Genomic DNA, 24,553 nt, shown 5'->3' on the forward strand with positions numbered 1-24,553 from the left:
CAATATATCAATGTATGGCAGGGGAAAATTGTCTTTAGGACTAGCTCGGTTTAAGTCCCGATAGTCTACGCACATTCGCACTTTGCCGTCCTTTTTTGGGACCGGGACAATGTTGCCCACCCACTCCGGGTATCGAGCTACAGCTAAGAAACCCGCATCGAACTGCTTTCTCACTTCTTCTTTGATCTTTAAAGACATTTCGGGTCTCATCCTTCGTAGCTTTTGCTTAACCGGGGAAGACCCAGGATTCAATGGCAACTTATGCTGCACAATGTCGGAGTCCAGACCGGGCATGTCTTGGTAGGACCACGCAAAGACGTCTTGATATTCTTCAAGAAGGGTTATCAAGCCTTGGCGGATAGGTGCGGTCATACCGGTTCCTACTTTTACTTCTTTCTTTCCCTTTCCGGTCCCTAAGTTTACCAGTTCGGTTTCCTCTTGGTGAGGCTTCATTTCGCGTTCTTCCTGAGCGATCAACCTCATAAACTCTAGTCAAAGGACGTCCTCTTCCCCTTCTTCGTTTATCATTTGGCTCACATCTCGGTCAAAATCGATTGTCAAACCCTCGTCGTTAGGATCCTCAAAGACTCGACCCTCATATCTATACCAATCAAAAAGAAACAAAAAACATGCAAAATGATATGAGAAAAGGCGGAACTGCAAGAACAGATGAAACAAGATCTCTTTGTTTATTTAATAAGGTAGGTTTCACAAAACAAAAGAGAAAGGAATCTATAGCCTCTAATTACATTGAATCAGCGGTATAGACCTCTGACTGGCTTATTACGCGCCAATTCCCCACTTGGGAATCGAAATGGCATGGTCGCACGAAATTTGGCGGGTCTTGAGGGAACTCCTCTCTTATTGCTGCCACCTCTTCCTCAAACATTATTCCAGCACTGGTGAAACACTGGCTAACATGGCCGGGCCATGCCCTATCCGCCCAGAGTCTTGACGGTGCATTCCTCCTTCCTGGCATCCTGGGTTCATACCCTAACCCATATTTGTACGGGTTTCCCTTTATATCGACCACGTCGGCATTCCCGAGGCCGTCCTTGCCCAGACCCATTCCGGGCTCATATCCGTGCTTGAGCATCACCCGTGCCACCATTATGGCCGCATTAGAGAGAGAAGGTAACAACGGGCTCGTTTCCACAGAGGCACAACTCACCACCTCGAAGGATTGGAAAGCTATTTCCAACGATTCTTCCGCTGCTTCTACATATGGTGCGGAGGAGGGGCAGCTCACCAACATATCCTCTTCGCCTGACTCTATCACCAAAAGTCCACCAACCGCGAACTTCAATTTCTGGTGAAGCGTCGAAGGGACCACTCCCAGCGCATGAATCCAAGGTCTTCCCAAGAGGCAGCTGTAGGCGGGATTTATGTCCATCACTTGAAAAACCACATTGCAAGTGTGAGGGCCTATCTGAATGGGGATGTCGATTTCCCCCATCACTTCCCACCGACTACCGTCAAAGGCTCGTACCACCATCGAACTTGGTTTTAAACGTGATGCACTAAAAGGAAGCTTCTCCAAGGTGGTCTTTGGCATCACATTTAAACTTGAACCATTGTCGATGAGTACCTTCGTGACAACATGGTCCATATATCTGACAGACACATGTAGAGCCTTGTTGTGCCCTCTCCCCTCAACGGGAATCTCTTCTTCCGCAAACGCGATATAGTTATTGGTGGTTATATGATTAACAATGCCTTCAAAACCCTCAACTGAGATGTCGTGTGCTACATGGGCTTCGTTGAGGACTTTTATCAACAGTGCACGATGAGGCTCGGAGTTTATGAGCAATTCGAGCAAAGAGATTCTTGCCGAAGTTTTATTCAGTTGCTCAACTACTTTAAACTCGCTTTGTTGGATGAGACGAAGGAACTCATGAGCCTCTTCCAAAGTCACCGTCTTTCCTTTAAGACCTTCTTTCTTTTCAGCTCCTTTTACCACCGGAGGATCCACTTCTTTCGAGGGAGTGGCTACGTCTGTGGGTTCTTGGACCATGGGGCGCTTTCCCCTTGGAGGGAAATTCCGCTGAATGAGGGGGAGCGAACACCCGGCCACTACGGGTTACGCCACTAAGGCCGGTGATGTTGGTCACCTTGGCCTACAATGAGTCAACTTCGGTTGCAACTCTTTCTCCAAAAGCGGGAGGGGTATACTTCCACGGAACGGCCTTATTGCTTTGATATGCAAACGGCGTCGGCTTGAGCGCAGTGCGGGGGTACATGGGCATAGAGCCGATCCTTTTCCTAGTGAAACATATTACTAGGGCTTTGGGGGTTGGGGGAACCTTCTTTTCTTCTGACTGCATGCAAATCTGTGGTTCTTCCCTCCCTCCTTTGGACACTTCGAGCTGCCCCCAGTCCATGAGCCGCTGAAGCAATTCTTCCACCGCGGGACAGGTTTCCATGTCGTGCGATTCCCTGAGATGAAATAAACATTCGTCCCTTTCGTCCCTTTCGTCTCCGCCACGAGAGACCATGCATGCCGCTTGCAGCGACTCGTAGGTGAACCGTCTAGATGTAGCCACATCTTCTAATCTCTTTGCCCCTGACGGCCCATCCTTTTCGATGGCGTTTACGCTAGCCCCTCCATGACTGGACAGTGGATTGGTTTTAACGTTGGGACCCTTCTCTTGGAATGATAGCCAGCCGGCGTTTAATAGATGTTGCACCTTATATTTGAATGGCTGGCAGGAGTCAATGTTGTGTCCGAGAGCTCCACTATGGTATGCACACTTGGCATCCGAGTTGTACCACTTGGGGTATGGTGGCTAGAAGACCTTCCCGGGTATGGCCACCACCAAATAATTTTCCAATAATGAAGGCCACAACTCGGAGTATGCCATGGGAATAGGAGAGAAATCATCTCTCGGAGGGGTGCGCCGTGCATTATTATAGCTCGCGCCAGGAGTTGTATTATTGGCTGGCCGGGGCATGGCTGGAGCTGTGTGTTGGGCAGGCGTTCTTTTTGTTGCGGGAGGTCCTTTCACTTGAGTTGGGAGGGAACTCCCGGCTCGGATTGAAAGGTTCGGGGGGTTGTGCTGGTATGAGTATTGGACATTTTGGGGCGCTTTCATCCATGTTGGGGCGGTGGTGACCGCGTGGGTATCTCCTTCCTTTTTCCTCGTGCCCACCACTGGGGCTCTTCTGTTGTTGTTGGGGGCAACGTTGGAGGCATATTCAAACTTGCCTTTTCTCAGTCCGGACTCGATTCTTTCTCCGGTGAAGACGAGGTCCGCAAAGTTAGCTGGCATCTATCCTATCAGCTTCTCATAGTAGAACGTAGGCAACGTATCTGCCATAATTGTGATCATCTCCCTCTCAGTCATGGGCGGGACGACTTGGGCTGCGAGATCTCTCCACCTTTGGGCATATTCTTTAATGGACTCATGTTCTCACTTGGTCATACTTTGAAGCTGGTTCCGATCAGGAGCCATATCCGTGTTGTATTGGTACTGCCTAACGAAGGCAATTGCCAAGTCTTTCCATGACCGGACCTGAGAAGCTTCCAGATTAGTATACCATGCCACTGCCGCTCCGGCTAAGCTGTCTTGAAAGAAATGCATCAACAGCTTTTTGTCCGTAGAATATGCCCCCATCTTCCGGCAATACATCCGAAGATGTCCTTTTGGACATGTCGTCCCTTTGTATTTATCAAAATCTAGTACTTTAAACTTGGGAGGGATGACGATGTCAGGTACCAGACACAGATCCGCTAAATCCGAGAACGGGTAGTTGCCGAGGCCTTCTACCGCCCTCAGCCTCTCTTCAAGTAAATCAATCTTTCCCTTATCTTTTGCAAAGGGAACGAATTCTTTAACGGGTGCGGGTGGAGACGGGACATGGCGGACTATGTTTGGTTGGGGCAATTCATGGGGGGCCGGATCCTTGGGGGGAAGTAGATGGCCTAGATGGGCATCTTCATCGTCTTCTTGCAGAGGATAGTCGGCATAAGGAGGGAATTGCCCCTCGAAGGTAGGGGCTTGGCTTAAATCGTCCGGAACAGTACGGGGAGTGAAGTCCGGAGGCAAACCATAAGGGTAAGCTTGAGGACTATACCTCCGACCAAACACCGTCGTGTTTCTGTCTCGGCCCAAGTTTATTGCGGGCTATAGCACCGGTTCCGCTTCCCTAGTTGTATTGGAGGCGGCCGCCGTGGCATTATCTTCTATAGTTTTCTGAAGCTTTAGCATGGCCTCCGTGATAGAAGCCATTTGATCTTTTAAGGCCGATAGGTCGGCCTTCATCTGTTCTTGCACTCCCTCTTCATTATCCATTTTTCTGGATCGAGTGTTATAGGGGTGCCTTTGCGCTTTCTTAGTTATGGTGAGTTCCCTAAAGAAACAAACAATGGTGAGTATGCCACCAAAACATGAATATGCTAATGAATGATCAGAGCACTTGGATCCACCTCAAGGCCCTTTTTTAGATAACGTGATGAGTTGCAGAACTTCTCGTTTTATAAAAAGGAACAAAGCTTTTATCTAGCCAAGATCATACAAAAGTGTTACAACAGAACCTAACGGTTTCTAATTATATGGGTCATCAAATCTATCATGTGTTGACAGTAATTGATTAGCCCGTGAATTTCCTCGGGGGCTGTACACACTTCAGCGATGGCCTTTGCTTTGGCTAGTAGTCGCGGGAGGTCTTGACTTCTATTCAAGGTCAAGGCGAACCTATCCACCCACATGGTCGCTTCTTGATGCAATGCATCAATCACCCTCCCTCTTGCTTCCTTCTCAGCGTATGCTTGTGCGAAGTCCTCTACTAGCTTTTGTTCATGGGTCAACGACTGGTTTAACTCTTCCTTGTATTGCCCTATGATAGCTAGCATGCATTGCTCCGTGGTTTCTAAGTGTTGAGCCAAACTCCTCTTGGATCTAGAGCAAGCAGCTAACTTTTCCTTTAAGATCATGCCATGCACCCATGACTGGTCCCTTTCCTCTCTCCGGAGCTTGAGCTCATTGTTGCTGCCCCACAAAGCTCCTCGGAATTTATCTCGGCCATGTTCCTCCTTGCGGGCCCTTTTGGTTTCTTGTTCAAGGGCTCTTGCAGTGGCCACGTTTTCCTCTCGTAACTCGGTGCACTCTTTCCGGATGTTTGTAGCGGCTGACTTGAATTTTTCTATGGCGAGTCTTGCCTTTCCTAGCTCTAATTTTAGAGCTTGGATTTCTTCATCCTCTTCCGGAGCTTCAAAATTCTCCTCATTGATAACTTTCAACTTGGAGAGCCAATCTAACCCTCGCGTATGAACTTTTAGCCATTCATGATAACCACCGATGATGCCATTACGGATGCCCCTAAGTTCTTTATCCCTCCTCAATGGACTTCTCCACGCCTTGTGGACTCTTTGTACAACCTTGAGAATTTGCGCGCCGAAATCTCTCACAAGGAAAGGCGAGAGGCTCTCTTCCGTTGGCGCTCCCCTCATGGGGTACCCTAGTTGTCTTATGGCAAGTGCGAGATTATAGTTAATACAACCCCTCGTCCCCATCAACGGAACGTTAGGGTAGTCCCCACATGAGAAAAGAACTCCCTCCTTTCCTTCCTTCCATCGAGGAAACCAATTGATTGTGCTGCCTCCTATCCCAGCCAAGTGTTGGTCCCAATCGACTCTTCTCTTTTTGACGCACGAGCGATAACTTTGAAGCGGGCACGGGTGTCTTATGTCTTGTTGGAATAGGTGTGAAACCAACCACACACAAAGAGCGGGTAAGAATGATGCAATGCGCATGCATGAAAACGGAAAAAAAGAGGTGGATCAAGACTCCGATATGAATGATGCAATGCACATGCATGAAAACGGAAAAAAAAAAAACAAAATAAGGGGTAATTTACATATACGAGACCAAAAAAAGATCCATATTTTTAATACTACGTTCTAGGTATTATGGCGCCTCAACGTATGTATTAAAAAGTGACGTATTACTCTAGAGAAACAAAACATCACTAGCAAAACTATATTTTATGTGCTATTTGCAGAGAAATGCATGAGAACAAATGGCACAGAGCGTGTTTGCTCTATGACCTTATTTAGGAACCTATAGGATAATATCTAGGGGTCTCTAATAACTACTCCCAACGATTCATAACTCACACGGCTGTTTTCTAGAGGTATCATCACTCAAGATAATAATATTTTGGCGGTATGGAATACCAGCGACAACATATTATAAAGAGAGAAAGCTCTAGACGAGGTTTCACTATTATCAAGCAAGTCGGAGACCTAGCATGATCATAGATTCACCTCCACTCCTTAGATTCCCATGAACCCGGGTATAGGGCCCCTTTTTTACTCAAACCTGTGGGTGCTTAGAATGCAGTGTAAAAATGTGGAAAAGACAACAGTTATTACATTTTACATAGTTCAACAAATGCACACACAAAGTTTCACAATTCCACAATTCCTTAAAATAGGTCTAACTCACAAAAACAGTCCCTAGTGGAGTCGCCAACTGTCGCAACATGCCCTTTTGCGGGCGAGCGAGGCGAGGCTCTCGGGTGCGCTTTCCAAAGGAGGAAGATGCGCGGAGTCGCCACCAACGTTTATTTGTGGAAAAAGTCGGAAAAGCCGAAGGAAATCGGTCAAAATGAATATTCCAAGTTCGGGAGTTGTATTTACGTTTGAGGAAAGTATTAGCACCTCTCACGTTTGTATCAAAGGACAACAGCCTATTTCTTAGAATTGTGGAATTTGTGTTACCTTAACTTTTATTTTATTTTTGTTTTTGAGGTCGACAAAAGCGGGGCTCTTGCTCCTACGTACCCTCCATCGAAGAGGAAATCAGACCTACGTAGTTCTTTTTTAAGGGTGAATCAAGCGATTCTTTTTACTTGGAAGGTGATCATTTTAAGGCGTTGGACCTTAAAAACGATCCATTTACTTGGTAAGAAAAGCTGAGATATTGAACTTTCAAATCCTTTTTAGTGATTTTTTTAGTGGACGAGCTTGACTTTGCGGATTGATTTTAGCCTTAGTTTCGCTTTAGTTATTAGCCAATTCAATTAAGAAAGAGAAATTCCAAAGAGAAACGTCCGATTGATTTTTTTCGCTTTATTTTACTAAAAGATATTTTTTATTATTATATTATTATTTTACCTCTTTTTCTATTTCCAACATGGTTACAGCACGACCGAACGGTCGGATTTCATTTTAACAGAAATTAATGAATATTACAAATCAAATGATCGGTGGAAATTTATTTTATTTTATTTATTAGGCGAGAAATGACTTAAATAAATGACTGAAGCACGTCAAAAAGGGGTACGGAAAGTAAATAAAACGAGAAATAGAAGTACAAAAAAACAAATGGGGACCACCACGGGTACATAGAATGAATTGAAAAGCTCGATTAGGGGTACTTACCGGTTGAAGACCGAAGATCAACGAAGAACGAACGATGAATGTCGAAGAACGGTTGAAAATCTTCGCGTAATTACCCACGGAAACGTTATGGAAGCGCCTCGGCTTGGATTTTATTCACGGAAACAATTTTCCTCAGCAATTTCAAGTGAATACGAAGTGCCAAGAAGGCTGAACCCCTTTCCTCCTCACTCCTCCCCCTATTTATAGCAAAATATGGGAGGAGCTTGCCACCCAGCTCGCCCAAGCGAGCCAGACCAAGTGGGTCTGGTTGCTATTTGCACCCACTTTTTTACTAAATACACTCCCCTTTGCTTTTTTTGGTGATTCTTTTTCCGTAACGTTACGAAACTTTACGAATTTCGTAACGATACTTATTTTCTTTCCGTAAGGTTACGGAACCTTACGAATCATGTCATTAATCTTTTTTAGCTTTTGAAAATGTTACGGAAACTCACGGATTGCATAACAATACTTCCTTTTGGTTTCCGTCACATTACGGAATTCCACGGATTGCGTAACCACGCTACCTTTTGATTTCCGGCACGTCTCGGGACTTCACATATTATGCAATAAAGGGTGCCAAGTACCTCGAAGCGGTCAATTAAAGGTTGCATGCCATCAAGCAATAGTCCCCGGACGAAATTAGGGTATGACAATATGAAACTTGGTTCATTATTCATTCGTATTCTACTTGAGCCTAAAACCCTAGAAACTAACCCTAAACCCTAATAAAAATCATATTTCATCAATTTAAACTTGTTTTTTTTTAATTAAAATGCGGTCTTACGGATCAAGTTGATCCGCAAGCTTCATGTAGATCAAGTTGATCCGCAGTTGATTTGTATTAAGCTTCACTGAATCCTACCAATTGCGGATCACCTACAACCTATGCGGATAATCTACATCCCTACCCTATCACTACTGCAAATCAAGTATAACGCATACGCAGATCAAGTAAATGCATACATGGATCAACTACCCTAAGCACTACACAACACCACCAACAATGGAAACACAAACGACAGGGAGGGAGAAGAGTGCTTACCTCGACAGTGCCGATGTGCTGAAGAAGAAGAAGAAGAAGAAGAAGAAGAAACCAACGTACGCGCCACAGAGGGAGAAGAGGACGCTAAAGAACGGACCTGTTGAAGACCAAAACGAAGCTCAAGAACGGAAGCTGGTGCTGGGTGCACACGGTCACAGAAGAAGGAGTCGTGGAAGAAGGAGTAGCAGAAGAAGAAAACGCTCCTAGGTGCAAAACTTTTAAAAAAATAAGCAGGGATATTTTTATTTTTACCCTTAAGTGTTTGGTGCACCAACAATAATGCTGGGTGCACCTAGCATCATCCTAGAACTTGTCACCAAGAAGCCCAAGGTAAAAGCCCAAACCAAAAGTAGGTTCGGCTGTGTAATAGGGCTAGTGGGTTTCTCTGCCTGTTGCATGGAAACAAATTGCTATGGCATACCCCACACATTACATGCTTTGAAGAGGCTGTTTCTGAAGCAAAGAAATGATGGTGGAATGCATATAGATAATAAATCCTAAATTCACTAAGTGCACAACAGCCAGATAGCCAAATAATTGAGCATATGAGAACTCATGAATTGAATCACTTCTTTAATAATTGAGCATGCATGCATGGCTTTTTATTATTTATTTTTATAAAAAATTCTTCGAAGTCTTTACACACACATATATACCACACACATATGTGTGGATAAAATTAAATAGTGGAAAAATTACAATTGAATTTCCAAAGTGGAGTAAGAAAAAATAATTGGCGTGTTTTGAGTAATATTTATCTAATTCCTTTTGCTTATTTTTTTTTATAAAAAAATGTGTGAAAAAGATAATTCTATTTTGGTCGGACGCTGTTGTCTTTGTTAATAGGATCTAAGTTTGGCATGAAAAGGAGAGAAAATATGAAAAAAAAAAAAAAATAGACTCTTCCATTCAAAACCCGTGAAAGTGTAGCACATGGCTAAGGCGTGTACCTTACCAAATGATAAAAATGCGACAAACGATACATGCTTGACTGATTTGTATAGCTAACACTCATCAAACTAATGTGCCCCTGTGGTGGGGACGAATGTAATGAACTTTGAAAAAGATTGAAAATAATATCTGTATGAAATAAAATAAAGATTTTCCTTTAAAAACTATTAATTGTATGCCATTTTAAGCATTGAAATTTATGCTTTTCGTATAAATTAGCATATATGTAGCAATTCAACGAGTCTCCTAGACATGTCTGTCCCCCACTTTTTTCTGTTTAAATGAGCATATATGTAGCATTTAACTTTCAAGCCGGACTTTTACGTGACTTTGTAAGTGCAATTATATAACCTTGGACCTTCTTAAATGTCTTCTGAATTAGTACAATATGGAAAATTCTTTTTCTCTAGTCATCAATGTTTTTTTATTGAATAATGAATTATAAAATTGACATGGTTGAAAAAAAGAGAAATTATGAACAAAAATTAATTAGCTAACAACCAACATTCACCCATAAAAAGTCAAAATCAATGTTTTGTCTGGGGAAGAGGCACGAAGAAAAGAAAGATAGGGGAAACAAACCATGCAAATTTTTTTAATCATGGAGTTAATATAAACACCCTTTCTACCGAACAAGTAGAATAAATTCACTTAAAGGCACTTAAACAACATCACATGGGCCTCACACCGCCATGAGCTTTATTATTCCCAATGAATGACCAAGACACACCTGTGAAAACGAGGCATTGTCACAAGAGGTTTTCTTTTTCTTTTTCTTTTTTCCACTCTAAATTCGTGTCCAAACATATATCAAACATGTCTAGAAGACCCATTAAATTATGTTCCCAATTCTGATCACCCTAACGGTTTAGCAAAATGGAGCTAGAGCTAGCTAGCAAAGCTAAATGGGTCGCGAGATTATGGAACATTGCCTTAGCTGTATTTTGGAAATTGCTTCTTCTTTTGGAGTTCAAACGCTGAAAATACAAAAAGATGGGATGGCCAATTTTCATGATGATGGAGATGTTCCTCTTTGCATGGTTGGACTTTGAAGGGTCCATAAGCTATACATGAATGAATGAAGTTGGAACATGTTTAGTTAATTAATTTGATGTAAACAGCACTCTAATGCACAAAACTTAATGAATCCTATGAAAATGTTTTGGTATTAGTCAATCTCCATACAAACAGTCTGCTCATTGGATTGCACAATAACCCAATGAGAGTTGAAGCTACAATCCTTATTTTCACAATAATGCCATTGTCAAGTGCATTTTTCTATCAATTGGTTATGTGGAAAGGACACAATCATATGTTAATAAAAAAAAAAAAAAAACACCAGTCAGCATCAACCACGAAAACGTTTAGCTTATATATGGTTATGGAGTTGGATAAAAACACTTTGGCATTTTTTTTCCTTTCAAAATATCATTTAGGTATTAAATAGTGAGCAAAAGACACTATTATTCTAAGAACATTCAATTAAAGAGTTTAATTCAGTTGTTTAATCAATTGTAAGAATTGTTGTAAATTTTTTATATATTTTTTTTATTCTTACAGGTAAAAAAATACTAACAACATTCATTTTTTAAGAAACTATTTAACTTTAATCTTTGATTATGCAAAATATGATCATATAGTGCAAATTTACCAATCTATCATAAAGAGCCAGTCATGAGAGAAGCCAATTCAAGCCTAAAATTTCCTCATAATATATAGAGTTACATACACTAATTTTAGCAACAATGTCATAATTAAATAAATTTAACTCATCAAATTGTTAACTATAATAAAGATGAACATGTTACTTTCTAGGCTAAATAACTGAATTTCTTATCCCATATCTCATGAGAAGGAAAACTATCTCTAACATACGGCTGCACTCATAATCATTGCACATAAGATTTATATACGAGCTAGAGTTTAAGACATAAGGCCTACAATAAATGAAGGGAACGACTAGTAAATCACCACTGGGGGACACATGGCATTTGAAAAGTTGTAGATTTGGAACAAAATTAACTAGCAATTACCTTAACTATTTATGAGTAAGGGGTCCTGGTACCATTGTAAACGGTTCTAAACACTCTACATTTCGCACATGAAACAAGAAATGAGTTATCCAAAATCACTATTGTACTATTAGAACTCTCGGCTCACCGCCCATACGACATCCAATTGAGTACCAATTAGGAATAAAAATAAGTCAAACTAAGTTAGACTTTGCATAAATAGTTTTGGCTTGTTTTATAAAATTAAAATCTAAGCTTGGCATATGATCTATTAAAGGTTTTTTTTTTTTTTTACTTCACCTGACTTTTTTGAAAGCCTAATCTGGATTATTATTAGCCTATTTTATATTCAAATATAAATTATATATTTTTTCCAAAAGTGAAACTTAGAATTCATATTGGTTTTTTTTAATAATGTAATTGTGTTAATGTCTCTGCACAATAAATCCAAACAAAAAATGGCAGTCAATAGGATAACATACCTGCATATTTGATTCATGGATAGTTTGTAAATGTTGTTTTTCATTTTAGTATTTTTTATTTTTTATCTCTTAATATGTTTATGTCAAGATTAAAAAGAAAGAAAAAAAACTATGCATTCTTCCCAAAAACTTAAGCAACAAGAATCAAAAAATCAACATGCGAGACATTATCACCCTCACATATTATATATTTATGACTCACAAACTTTAAGTTACAATTTACATTAATTTATTTTAATGATAATTTGTTTTTTTATTTCCAACTTTTTTTATGATGAGTTTGTTAATTTATTATCTTAAAAAAAGATTATTAATTTATTAAGATATTAAATATATAAGTGCAATGTGTAAATAGGTTGGCCTATCATGTTTAATAGGTTTTTTTTATGAGCCCAAACCTAGCCTATTTAACTAAATAAATTGTTTTAAAAGTCTAAGTCTAGTCTTTTTTATTAAATAGGTCAAGTCATGCTTTAAATAGGCTAAAGCATAGGACCCTATCAGCGATCTAACCTATTCTCATCCCTAATAGCAACCCAACTGACCAACACAGGACTCGGCCATCATAAATAAGGAAAAAAAAAAAGGAAAACTTAACTTCCTACCCTAAAGATAAGAAAAGATAGGATCTTTATCTCTATCTCCTAGATCCCCACTACAACTAATTGTTCTTATATCATGTAATAAGACCCATAGACCTAGAATTAGAAATTCTATATATACAATCTCATCGAGACCAGTTAACCAAATCTAAGATCTAACCTACTTTTTGATATCCATCTTTTACCTTTGCATCGCTAACTTGAGGTTGGAGTATTTTTGTAGGTATCCACCATCATGCTTTGAAGATATGAAGGAGGAGCAACACCGCAAGAGTTCTTTCTCAAGTTTTTAGTCTAGCTAGGAATTTAATGTAGTAATTTGCCTTTAGTTAGTACTAAATTAGTAGTTGATAAATTCATAAGCAATTCAAAGATGTACTTGAAGTTCTCTTTGGAAAACAATTCATGTTCATATGAAATATGGTGCATAAATGGGGTGCATTTTGATAGTTAAATGTTTGAATTTTTTGAGACATCTCACCAAAGATTTTTGTATGACAATGTTATCTTATGCTAAAGGATTTTACTTTTCTAATTATAGACGCTAATATGCATTTAACTAATAGTGTGTTTGGATTAGGTTTATGGTATAAATAATCATTTTTTAGGGTAAAGGCAAAGCAACAAATAATTGTTTATACTTTTTCATGGTACCACCATGATTTTTTGAGGAGTAAAATTGATTCTTGGTATTATCTAAGCATACTATCAGACGTTTATTCAAAGGTTTTTCCAAACTAAAGCACTTGTGTCGATTACTAAAGTTTGACCTTGAATTAGGGGGAAAAACAATTTTCTATAAAAAGAAGTCTTAACTCTTAAACCGTACAAAACCTTCACTTTCTCGTGGAGCAAAAATTTGTTGATGGGGATTGTGAAATGTAAAAGTTAGGCTAATCAACTTTGATTTGGGTGTTGTTATTGGCCCATACCACCATGTGAAAAGACTATTCCGCCCTCTAGTTCAAATTCCTCACCCATCCTTCTTCTTCCTTCCCTCTACCTTTTCCCCCCACCTTTCCTAGCACCTCCCGCCTTCTCTTCCCCTTCTTTGCACACAAACTCCCACCTTTCTCCTTCCCTTCTAACCCATTCCCAAGTCCTCTCCTCCCCATCCTTCCACCTTCCTTCCCTTCCCAACCCTTCTTCCTTTACCCACGCCTAACCCTTCTCCCTCTCCTTCCTAACTTGCATCTCAGGTGCTTTTTTCTCACTATTTCGTCTTCAACAAAATCATGATTTCGTTGTAGACATATTTACAACAAAATTATGATTCCATTAATTTTTTTTCTTTTGAAAGAATAGGTAACGAAATCACGATTTTATTGTGTATTCTAACACTCGATTTTGTTACCTTTTTTTGGGGGTTTTGAATACCACAACGAAATTATGATTCCGTTGTGTTTCTGGTAAAAAAAAACACTATAAAATCACAATTTCGCTATGGTTTTCTAAACCCAAAAATTATTTTTTTAAAATGTTTATTTTTTTTCTTAGTTAATTTTTTTCTTATCTTATTTTTATTTTCAATTCAAAATGTTTTGTTCATGTTTATTACTTTTTAGACAAATGTATTTTTTATTATATCTTATTTTCTTAGTTAGATATAATTGGTTATTATGAAGGATTACTAACTTTTTTTTCCTTTTTCTCAGATGGCTCGCACAAAGCAGACATCATACATTTTAGGATGCAACCCATCTTCCCCATGAAGGCACCTCGTAAGAAGGGGAAGATGTTGCAGAAAGGCATCGTAGAGTGATTGCGTCAACACGTGCCCACCTTGTTGACGAGCGATGGCAGCCACAACCAACTACAGAGCTAGAGCCATAACCATGGTCAATTGTTGATAGGATTGTTGGACCTCCATTTCGAGGAGCTCCAATTGATTTGTCCCTTTTTTGGCCTTATAGGGGCCATTGTGTTGGCCATGCTTGGATCTGTCAGGAGTAATTATAGCCAAAGCTTGTCAGCCGCGGTGCCTAGGTTCTACCGCTCCCTACTTAGTCCCAAGTTAGGGCCTACGTGAATTGGTTAGGGTTATCAACTCTTGTTGCGACATGGTATTCGATTGCAAATAAAGGCTTGGTGAATTCCTTTTTAGAGAGGTGACACTAGGAGACGTCTTTCTTTCACCTTCCTGTCAAAGAGATGACATCACTTTGGATGATGTGCCTAGTCTGTTGCACTTGCCTATGACAGGGCATGACCATTGATCATGTCCCCTTGTAGTTTGACAAAGAGACAGTGTAGGTTCTGCTGGTGACTCATCTTAGCATTCCGAAAGAGAATGATGTTGCAGTGGCAATAAACGCAGGTGCTAGGGTGATGTTGGTGTGGCTGGCAAACCTGTATCATAAATATGTTGAGTCAGATTCCTATGCTTGGGCTGCCATAACTTATCTCTTGAACTTGATCAGTAGTACGATATTTGCCGACAAAGCACTGATAATAAAGACTTAAAAAAAATAGCATGTGATTTTTATAAAGTAAAAACATGCCTACACAAATTTATCAAACATCAGAGCAACGATCTCATAAGCAAATTTTGGTTTGAACAATAGGGCAAAGATTTCATTTGGATATTAGCCAAAAGTTACATTCAATTCAATTAGACATTTGCTACGAAATTCCAAAAAAATGGAAAACATTTTTCCACATTATCGTTGTGTTTAAGCTCCATACACTTGTATTCAACTCAACCATCATATCACTTACATAAATAGGTTGACGGTATAAAAGATCAAGTAAAATTATGCAATCTCTAATGAAATCCATAATTTTTTTTTTCCTTAAAGCAGCAAGAGATATGTCCTCACTTATGGTGACAACTTTAGGACCATTAGGACATTAAAACAATACCCCTTTAAATGGTGAAATCATGTCATCATCGTGATAGAGAACAATAAATAAACTCTATTTTAAGCAATATGACAAATATCAAGAAGCAAATGTGTTGAGTTGCACCAAACCCCTACTATTTATATTAGATGATCTATTGTTCTCTTGTGAGTCATACCAACGATTGAGATTGCATCGACAATATAATTAATTTAGATTGTGTATATATTTAATATGATTGGTATGCATATAAGAAAAAATAATGTTCAATCAATATATGTCAGAAAATAGTAGTGTTTTAGTCAATAAATGCAATCTTCAATCAATAAAAAACACTAAATGTATTTTATTATTATTTTTTCACATTTTTTAAAAAATAGTATAATGAAATTGTGATTCCGTTATACTTTTTTAACTCAATAGAATCATGATTCCATTGTGTTGTAAAAAAAATATAACAACGGAATCTCGATTTCATTGTATTAAGGGGATGCCAAAAAAAATGATAACGAAATCGTAATTTCATTGTAATGTTTATTGTGACTAAAAAAATACAACAGAGTTGTGATTCTGTTGTACATATTATACAATAGAATCACGATTCTGTTGTAAAAAAGGAAACACAAAAATAGATACACAATAAAATTATGATTCCATTATATATTTTATTGGACAAAATCATGATTCTTTCAGAAATATATTTTTGGAATAAAAAAAGATGTCAACCTCTTGATAGAGAGCAATAACAAATGGAATAGAGTCAATAGCAACTCTCCTTTGATTTTGATCCAAAAAATTCTTAATAGGCCCAAAAAGAATAGAAGCTTTCCTTCACAGGCAGGTTGATCAACTGCACACGTATTGAGAAACATGCCATGAGATGGCCAGGTTATGTACTGGTTCCAAAGCAAGCGTGTACGTGGGGTCATTTTGAATGCTTACTGAACTTAAGACCTTAGAAGAAACCAATAAAAAAATTATTCCAAACTCAACAATTTTATTGAAAAACTCTTCCTTATCCGATTAGATCCTGTCTTTCAATTTCGTCAATAGTAAGCTACACTCCTTAATCAGTTCTTATAGCCAATTGCCAACTTTTCTTAGAAACATCAAGATTAAAATTCAGAAACCTAACCACATTCGTGGATGAAATTTTTCCTTAACATTGGTCTATCGTCATACTCATACCACTGCCGTTTTTCATGCATTATGGTCCTAGGTTCTTGAAAAATTAATAAAGTTTGACATAGTCTTATTAATTAATTAGTTCTCAAGGTGGTCTCTCAATTGGTGCAGCTTATCCTTCTCGGAAAGAAGGAGGAAAAAGGTATCATAATTTATTAATTTATGGAAAAGGAGTAAGTAAGTGGGTCCCTTGAACCCAGCTAATATAATTGTATTGTGCCATGCGCATGAACCTATAAATTGCATAAGAAAAATGGCTTTATAGTTCTACAAATAATAATTACAAAAAAAGAAAAAAAAAAGTACTTCAATGTAACCCAAGAATGAATTAGAATTCAGGAGTAAATGAATTGATTTATAGCATGTTTGGTATCACCTTAACATGCCACCAGATCTATATGAATAGAATGAAGCGATAAAAAAATTGCTTGTTTGTGATATATGTGAATTCTAAGATCAAGTAACACAAGAGATAGGAACTTAAACATCAACTTAGCCATAAAAAAATTAGATTTTGTTCTCTCTATTTTTTTTTATTAAGTCTCTCTCAATATAGTAGGATGATATTCGGTTTTACGTGAGAGTGACAAAAATAAATATTGACCATTATATTTTATCATAAATGATCAAGTTGATTAAAACATGAACATTACTTAGCCATAAAAAAATTAGGTTTTGTTCTCTCTATTTTTTTTTTTATTAAGTCTCTCTCAATATAGTAGGATGATATTCGGTTTTACGTGATAGTGACAAAAATAAATATTGACCATTATATTTTATCATAAATGATCAAGTTGATTAAAACATGCACATTAATTATATTGAGTTTTATTTAAAAAATTATTTATTTATTAAATGATTAGGGAATTTCTAGCCCTTATTGCTTAACAAGTTATTTATTTTAAGACATCATTACCATCAAAGAAAATTTGCATATCATGTTGAGTTGCTTAAAATTAAAGTCTCATCATTCCTATAAGCAAAAGTTATTTATGATTAAAAAAGAATGATCTTATTAACGTGTATCCTTGAGTTCTCGTTTTAAATTAAGTGATAATATAACATTTTTGTTGATAATAATAGAAAGATAAATTTATAGGGTTACATGTGATAATGGTTATTGAATGTTAAGGAAACAAATTCTTCCTAATTTTATGTTTTAGAACGTGCTTTATTTTATTTTATCCACAAATAGAAATATATTGATTAGAGTACATGGGGATGCTTTAGAACGTGTGAACTCTCGCAGTGATGCAAATGAGTTCCCAACGCACCTTAACTCATTTGATATCTATCCTACCTATGTATCTGTGCACAAGTGTACATAATTTGCAAGGGTTGGCGTTGTAAAGGTATGGGGTATGGTTTCTTGACCAGCATCAGGGATATGGTGGCCGTGGAGAGGGGTCCTCCAATGGGGTAGACAAGCTCACAAATATTTTGATTTTTGACTCACTATGCTTACATAGTACTGTAGTAGCACTTGCTTTAATCAAAACATGAAAGAAAAGGGAGAGCCATGCGTTCAACCGTACCACTCAATCCAACAAATAAGCTATAGGGGACCATTTTCGTGTTCGTGTAGACCTTTCACCTTTTAAACTTTTGCCCTCAGATACCTTTGATTCCTTACTTTGACTCTTTAATTGGCCTAACCGAGTGAAGTGATTCGCTATTTGGATCTATGCTATAGTAAGTCATTGTTCATGCATTCAACTGAAATCAAGTTTTTGAAGAGTGCGATGCACTGGGATAAATAATTTGTTTGTGTAGTTAAAAGGTGATTTTGTATCAAATAATATAATTTTATAACGAAAAAAAATTATTCAATTTTTTATTGAATTATTTGTTTTGACATATATAATAAATAAAATATTAAAAATAATTCAATTTAACAAAAATAAGATAACATCTTTTACTGGTAACAAAATAATTATTTTTGTTACAAAGAGTTGTAATGTATGTAAATTGTTAAAATAAATATATAATTTTTCAATTATTTTTCATATAACCCAAATTCCTGATTAAAGAAAATATGAAAATAATTCAGTATTATATTAGAAGTATAATGATTTATACTATTAGAATACATATAAAATGTGGTGAATAATATTGATAATATATAATGCACTATATAATTAATATATGATTTTATATGCAGAAATATTTGATGAAGTATATTGTGAATTTTAACAAAATGAAAACATTCGTTGTAGAATTTTTTTAATAGCAAAGATGTTTAAGTTTTAATATTATGTTGTATTGTTGTGTCAATTTGAAAAAAATTAATGTTAAAATATACTTAAATAAAGAAATAAAATAATAATAAATATTGAAATATTATATTAAATAAGAAATATATGATAAAAAAATAGTATGTAGTGATAATATCTTATTTATATTTTGAAAGACTTTTCTATAAACAACATTAATTTGAAGTGATATTTGAATTATTTTTATTTTCATTGCATATAAAAATCTTCAATCCTTCACATATTGTTGTAATAGTTGATACTCTCACATTCAGTTGTCCATGTGAAAAATTTGTTCTAGAAAGATAAATTGCAACATTTTTTAAAGACGGTCATTCACTTTGATTAAATATTGACTAAAGTAATATAAAATTTTAAAAATAAATTTGGTTGTGTATTTTGTAGGTTTAATTTGTATTAAATATTATTTGTATAAGCAATTTTTTTAACATTTAACATAAAAATAAATAAAAGCTTTATAAACATTTATATACATTTTTGGTACGCTAAAACTTCTTTAACGTCATCATTTGATATACTCATCATACCTGATAATATATATATATATATATATATATATATATATATATATATATATATATATATATATATATATATATAATTAGTTATTTTCAATATTTTATTTTATGTCATAAAATAAATTTATTCAATTTGATTAATTTACCCCATTAGAATTCTTCATTTTACAGAATTGTAAGTTAATATTGTTTGAATTGTTCTAAAAAAAGATGGAAATTTATGTCAATAGTAAATTTATCCCATAGTGTATAAATCACCCTATTAGCTCTATTTAATAAAAATTAATGTAATTTAATTATTTTTATGAAATAATTTAATTTAATTAGTTATTATTTAATAAATAAATTAAAGATGAATTATCACTATTAGAAAATACGCTTTCAACATCGATTATTTAGAACATTCTACATCGGTTTTAAAACCGATGTTGAAAGTGACGATGTTGAATGTATGAATGTTAACATCGGTTTTGGAGAACCGATGTTAACATACATATGACAACATCGGTTCTCTAAATAACCGATGTTAAACACAATGAACAATAGCAAAAAAAGTGTACGCATGATGAACGTTGACATCGGTTTTCCAGTAAAATCGATGTTAATATGTTAGTTTAACATCGGTTTTCGAGAAAAACCAATGTTAATATATACCCTTAACATCGGTTTTTCTAGAAAACCGATGTCAACGTTGATGATGCATACACTTATTTGGTGTAGTTCTTTGTGTATAACATCGGTTAATTATAAATAACCGATGTTAATATTCAAATATTCACATCGGTTAATTATAATTAACCGATGTTAATGTACACTAGTTGACATCGGTTATCTACAGATAACCGATGTTAAAATACAAACGCCGACATCGGTTATTCCCCAAAAACCGATGTTAATATACAAACGTTAACATCGGTTTTGTATTGTAACCGATGTTGGTTATGATATTAACATCGGTTTTTGTTAATAACCGATGTTGTTTTCAAATATTTTTTTTATATACACTTTCTGTTTTTACAGTAAACCCAAAATTGTACCTGTCAAATGCAATTTCAGGAGGCCCAATTCACAGCAAAGAAACATTTTATTCTGCTTTCAAGCAGTTTTAATGATAATAAACATCAAATAGCATATTTATATATTATAAAGAACAATCAACAAATGAATTCAATGTTCATGTTACATAGAAAACGTAAAAAATGTAAAAAATGTTAAAAAATTTCCCTAAATCCTAGGCATGATCTCTAACTCGGAGATAAAACTGTGCCCACTGGATCCGCAATGCTTTTAATCTCTCAGGCACCAATGGTCTATGGTCGTTAAAATACTGCATGATTAAATAAATCATATTAAGTTAATAATGTAATACAAATTATAAATAAATCGATTTTGTTTGAAATAAACTTACCGCTTCCCAATTATTTCTAAAACTTCCTAAAATGATGGTGGACATCCAGTGCATGACATAGTAGCCGCACTCAGTAGTTCCTTTTTGTCTATTACACTAAATACATAATGAAATTTGGATATTAATTAAACAACTAGTGTACAAACACATAAAGAAATATATATAAGTGGAAGTTTTATGTAAATGACGTACCTTGACGACAATCCACCTAGCAGGAGCCTTTGATTTAGGCTGTGGAGCATCATCAAGACCCTTGATAGCACTGTTCCATATGAGTAACAATTAAAAACTGTTGTTGTACGTTGAGGTATTACAATGCAAATGTATTGAAAAGAACACTAACCTATTAATAATCCCCTTAAGGTAGTTGTCTGGCCTGTTATGCAATGAACAAAACCAGACAACTAAGTGTTCCTTGGGCAGGATGACCACCATCTGCCAATGTCCGCTGTAGTGGAACCTAAAATGGGTTAGTACATTAGTAAACATTAATTAAATTTTGTTATTTTGTGACTTGCCCATTTAGGTAGGCTCCAAGATACACATCGCGTTGTAAACTTTGCATCCAACTCTTTATGTAACTTTCAGATTCAAACTGCGATTGCCCAGACCTCTGAATGGACTGAGGCTCGAGGAATCCATAGATATCAGAATTCCCCGATCGCATACATGTTTCAGTGAGATGCCTGTTCATGTTAAGTCAAAGTTAAATATTTATGAATTGAAAGTCATAACTTAGGTAAATAAAAGCCTTTTATATAAAGACTTACAGAATTCACAACTGTAACACTGATATGCTGAGACATTGACCACCATGTGCGATTTCGGAGAGGTCTTCGTGCTTTATGTACAGGGGAAAATCTGGATTAACGACCCCGAACACGGTGGCATCCCATCTAACCTGATAAGGCCTCAAGAAAAGCTCTGGGATGGTCAATGTCATCAGATAAACTGGATCATCGACCTCTGGATCGGGCTTTGGAGGTGGTTTTGGCGGAGACACAACTACCTGTTCATGAAACAAAGTTAAATAGCCAAATTTGAGGCACACTTAATGAATTAATTTAAAAAGAAGAAACATATAGTAAGGACAATAAGTACCTGGTTTGATAAAGACTTGATCAGATGTGTCGGCCAAGCAAGGAAGGTGTGAAGTGCCTGTCCCACTAAGGAAACCTCAGCAGTGGGTACAGGAACTGCAGCATGTGCATCTTTAACCTCGTCCACACTCACCTTTACTTGGCCAGGCAACAAAGGAGTGTTATGAACAAGAGTGGATCCCTCATAAACTCTCCCCACGGCAACCAGGCGGGCAGGATCTGCTTCTATGTACAAGCCGCACCTGTTAGAGTCACCCGTCTCAGGATCATTTCCTGAGGGATCAACACAACTCCCCTTTGTGCTCACCCGAGGACCGGAGGGACCAGGACCAACCAGAGGCTCAGGAGGTCCCTGAGATTGCATCTGTGACTGAAGTTGGCTGAAGGATGCCATGACCTGCCTCATCACTTTCTCTGTGATGGACTCCTCTAGCTGGTCCCTGATCTGCTAAGTCAGCTGCTGTAATTCGTCAGGAGGCAGGGAGGAAGCGCTGCGGGACGTCCGTGGAGCCGATCCAAAGTATTGCTTGATGGTGACACCGGCTCCAGCAGCACGGACACGTCCAGGGTGCTCTGGACGTCCAATAGCAGTGGCCAGAACATCCTGACGTCCATGGGGGACGAACGATCCCTGTGTGGCCTTCTCCTCAAACGAATCCTGCACAGAAAACACACAGTGGTACATGGCATTCTCAAAATATTCAAACATAATTGTAATGGTTAGTTGAAAATGACTTACAATCTTCTCAGCGATTTCCTTTGCGGCCTCAGTCGTCATCTCCCATGTCTTCTTCGTGCGGGCCATCTTCCACTTCACGTGGCGTCTGACCGGGGATGGAGGGTCGATGACACCATCAACGCTTCCTGACTGTGCAGCTTCCTGCATCTTCTTCTTGGTCTTCTCAGCCAGGAGCTTCTGCTCCAAATAATCATAACCCCTACGAGACAAAACGTGGGGGCCAGTATTCTGCTTCTGGATGGCCTGTGCCTTGATGCGCACATCCTGGAAAAATTAAACAATAATGTTTGAAATGGGTATAATGAAGTATAACAACATCATGTTTAATATGAGAAACAACTTAAATGCCAAAGGAACATACCTCCCAAGAAGGGTCTCTGCGAGTCTGGCAAAACTGGGCCCACTTTTCCTTGCTGATGTCGTATTTGTCACAGACAGTGTCCTCGACACCGTCCTGATCGGCTGCAAGGGCCCATTTCCTCGTAACGTCTGATTTAAACTGCCTCCATCTCTCCCCCACGGTCTGTAGTAACTTCCTTTTCGTCTTACTGTCAGAAGCCTCTGGGATATCAAATTCTGCCTGACAACATGAAACAATGTTTATTTGTTACAATAATGAAATTTTTTGGCTATTAATTACACACAATCAAATAAGAAAAGAGAAATACCTGAATATCCTCCCAAATCAGGTCCTTCTGAGCAGTAGGGACCTCCTTCCAATTCTCGTAGGTGATGTCCACCTTATCACGTGCCACAATCCCCAAATATGTTCTTAATTTCTTCTTGTGGGGACTGCCGGCCTTCCTTGTAGTAGGATCAACATGCACCACTGGTCTCTCAACACCAGGTGGTCTAGTGGACAACGATCGTAGGCGTGAGGCTTTGCATGTCCGCTTCACGGCAGACGTCGAAGTCGATGCATCCGAAGTAGGAGGAGGACGAGGAGGAGAAGGAGGAGGAGGAGGAGGAGGAGGAGGAGTAGTGGAGGCAGGTGGAGAACCCATGATCTTTTATACAATAAAATACAAAATTGGATTAATGAAAAGAGGATTAATCATAAGTTTTTTTTGGAAGGCAAAAGTATAACATTATTAAACAAAACCCCACCACATAAGGAGACAAGACAAATTAACCAAAGGACTCTGAAAGATAGGTAGTTGTGCTTTTTAATTGTGATTTCATCCATGTTTTCTTTGATATTGATTTTCTTAGGACTTCATCCATGTTTTCACAACATTTGATTTTCTTTTTTGCAGAAAAGAAAGAGGGGAGCGAGCAACAATTTGAAGGTTGTACATTCAGGAACTAAAGAATTCAAAATAGCTAGTAATAAGAGGGATTTTTTTTTTGGGATTTTCTGAGCACCAAGAGCGGCTACGCAAGAAGCTTGCACTTGAGGAGGGAAGGATATTTGCAGCTAATGAACAACTTTCTTAACTATTTGTCCTTCAGATTTTACTGTTTTTTTTCTTATATGTAAATATAAATAATATAAGGCTATGCCATAGGGACATGGTCATTTTTACCCCTAACAATCTTAGAAGTAAATATAGACCATGTTTTTACGGCATACCCTTATACCATTTATATTTACATATTAGAAAAAAGAAACAGTAAAATCTTAAGGACAAATAGTCAAGAAACTTGTTCATTAGCTGCAAATATCCTTCCCTCCTCAAGTGCAAGCTTCTTGCGTAGCCGCTCTTGGTGCTCAGAAAATCCCAAAAACAAATCCCTCTTATTACTAGCTATTTTGAATTCTTTAGTTCCTTAATGTACAACCCTCAAATTGTTGTTCGTTCCCCTCTTTGAGAATGAGGAGGATCTTCATAAGACTTCATCCAGCTGATGTTTGTCGGCAGTTTCATCATCTACCACCCTTTTCTTCTGTGCCTTCTCACGTTCATTGTTGTTAAACCTATATTTATGCCTTCTTCCCTTCATGTCTTGTTGTATCACAACTTTAGCTGAATTTCCCATCTTCAGCATAGTTCAATCTCCTGTCTTATTGTC

At 37.5% G+C, this 24,553-nt stretch overlaps 1 protein-coding gene across 1 annotated transcript in view; it reads left to right on the forward strand.

Moving 5' to 3' along the window:
• The first annotated feature begins 8,390 nt into the window (after positions 1-8,390).
• The window catches only part of LOC106794387 (uncharacterized), a 20,851-nt gene continuing 4,688 nt past the window's right edge, over positions 8,391-24,553 (forward strand). Inside the window, exon 1 of the mRNA XM_014761654.1 lies at positions 8,391-8,564. Coding sequence (XP_014617140.1) covers positions 8,391-8,564 — 174 coding nt within the window. The remainder of the gene's footprint in view (positions 8,565-24,553) is intronic.

The sequence above is a fragment of the Glycine max genome, chromosome 9 (assembly GCF_000004515.6).
Source record: "Glycine max cultivar Williams 82 chromosome 9, Glycine_max_v4.0, whole genome shotgun sequence".
Classification (NCBI taxonomy): Eukaryota; Viridiplantae; Streptophyta; class Magnoliopsida; order Fabales; family Fabaceae; genus Glycine; species Glycine max.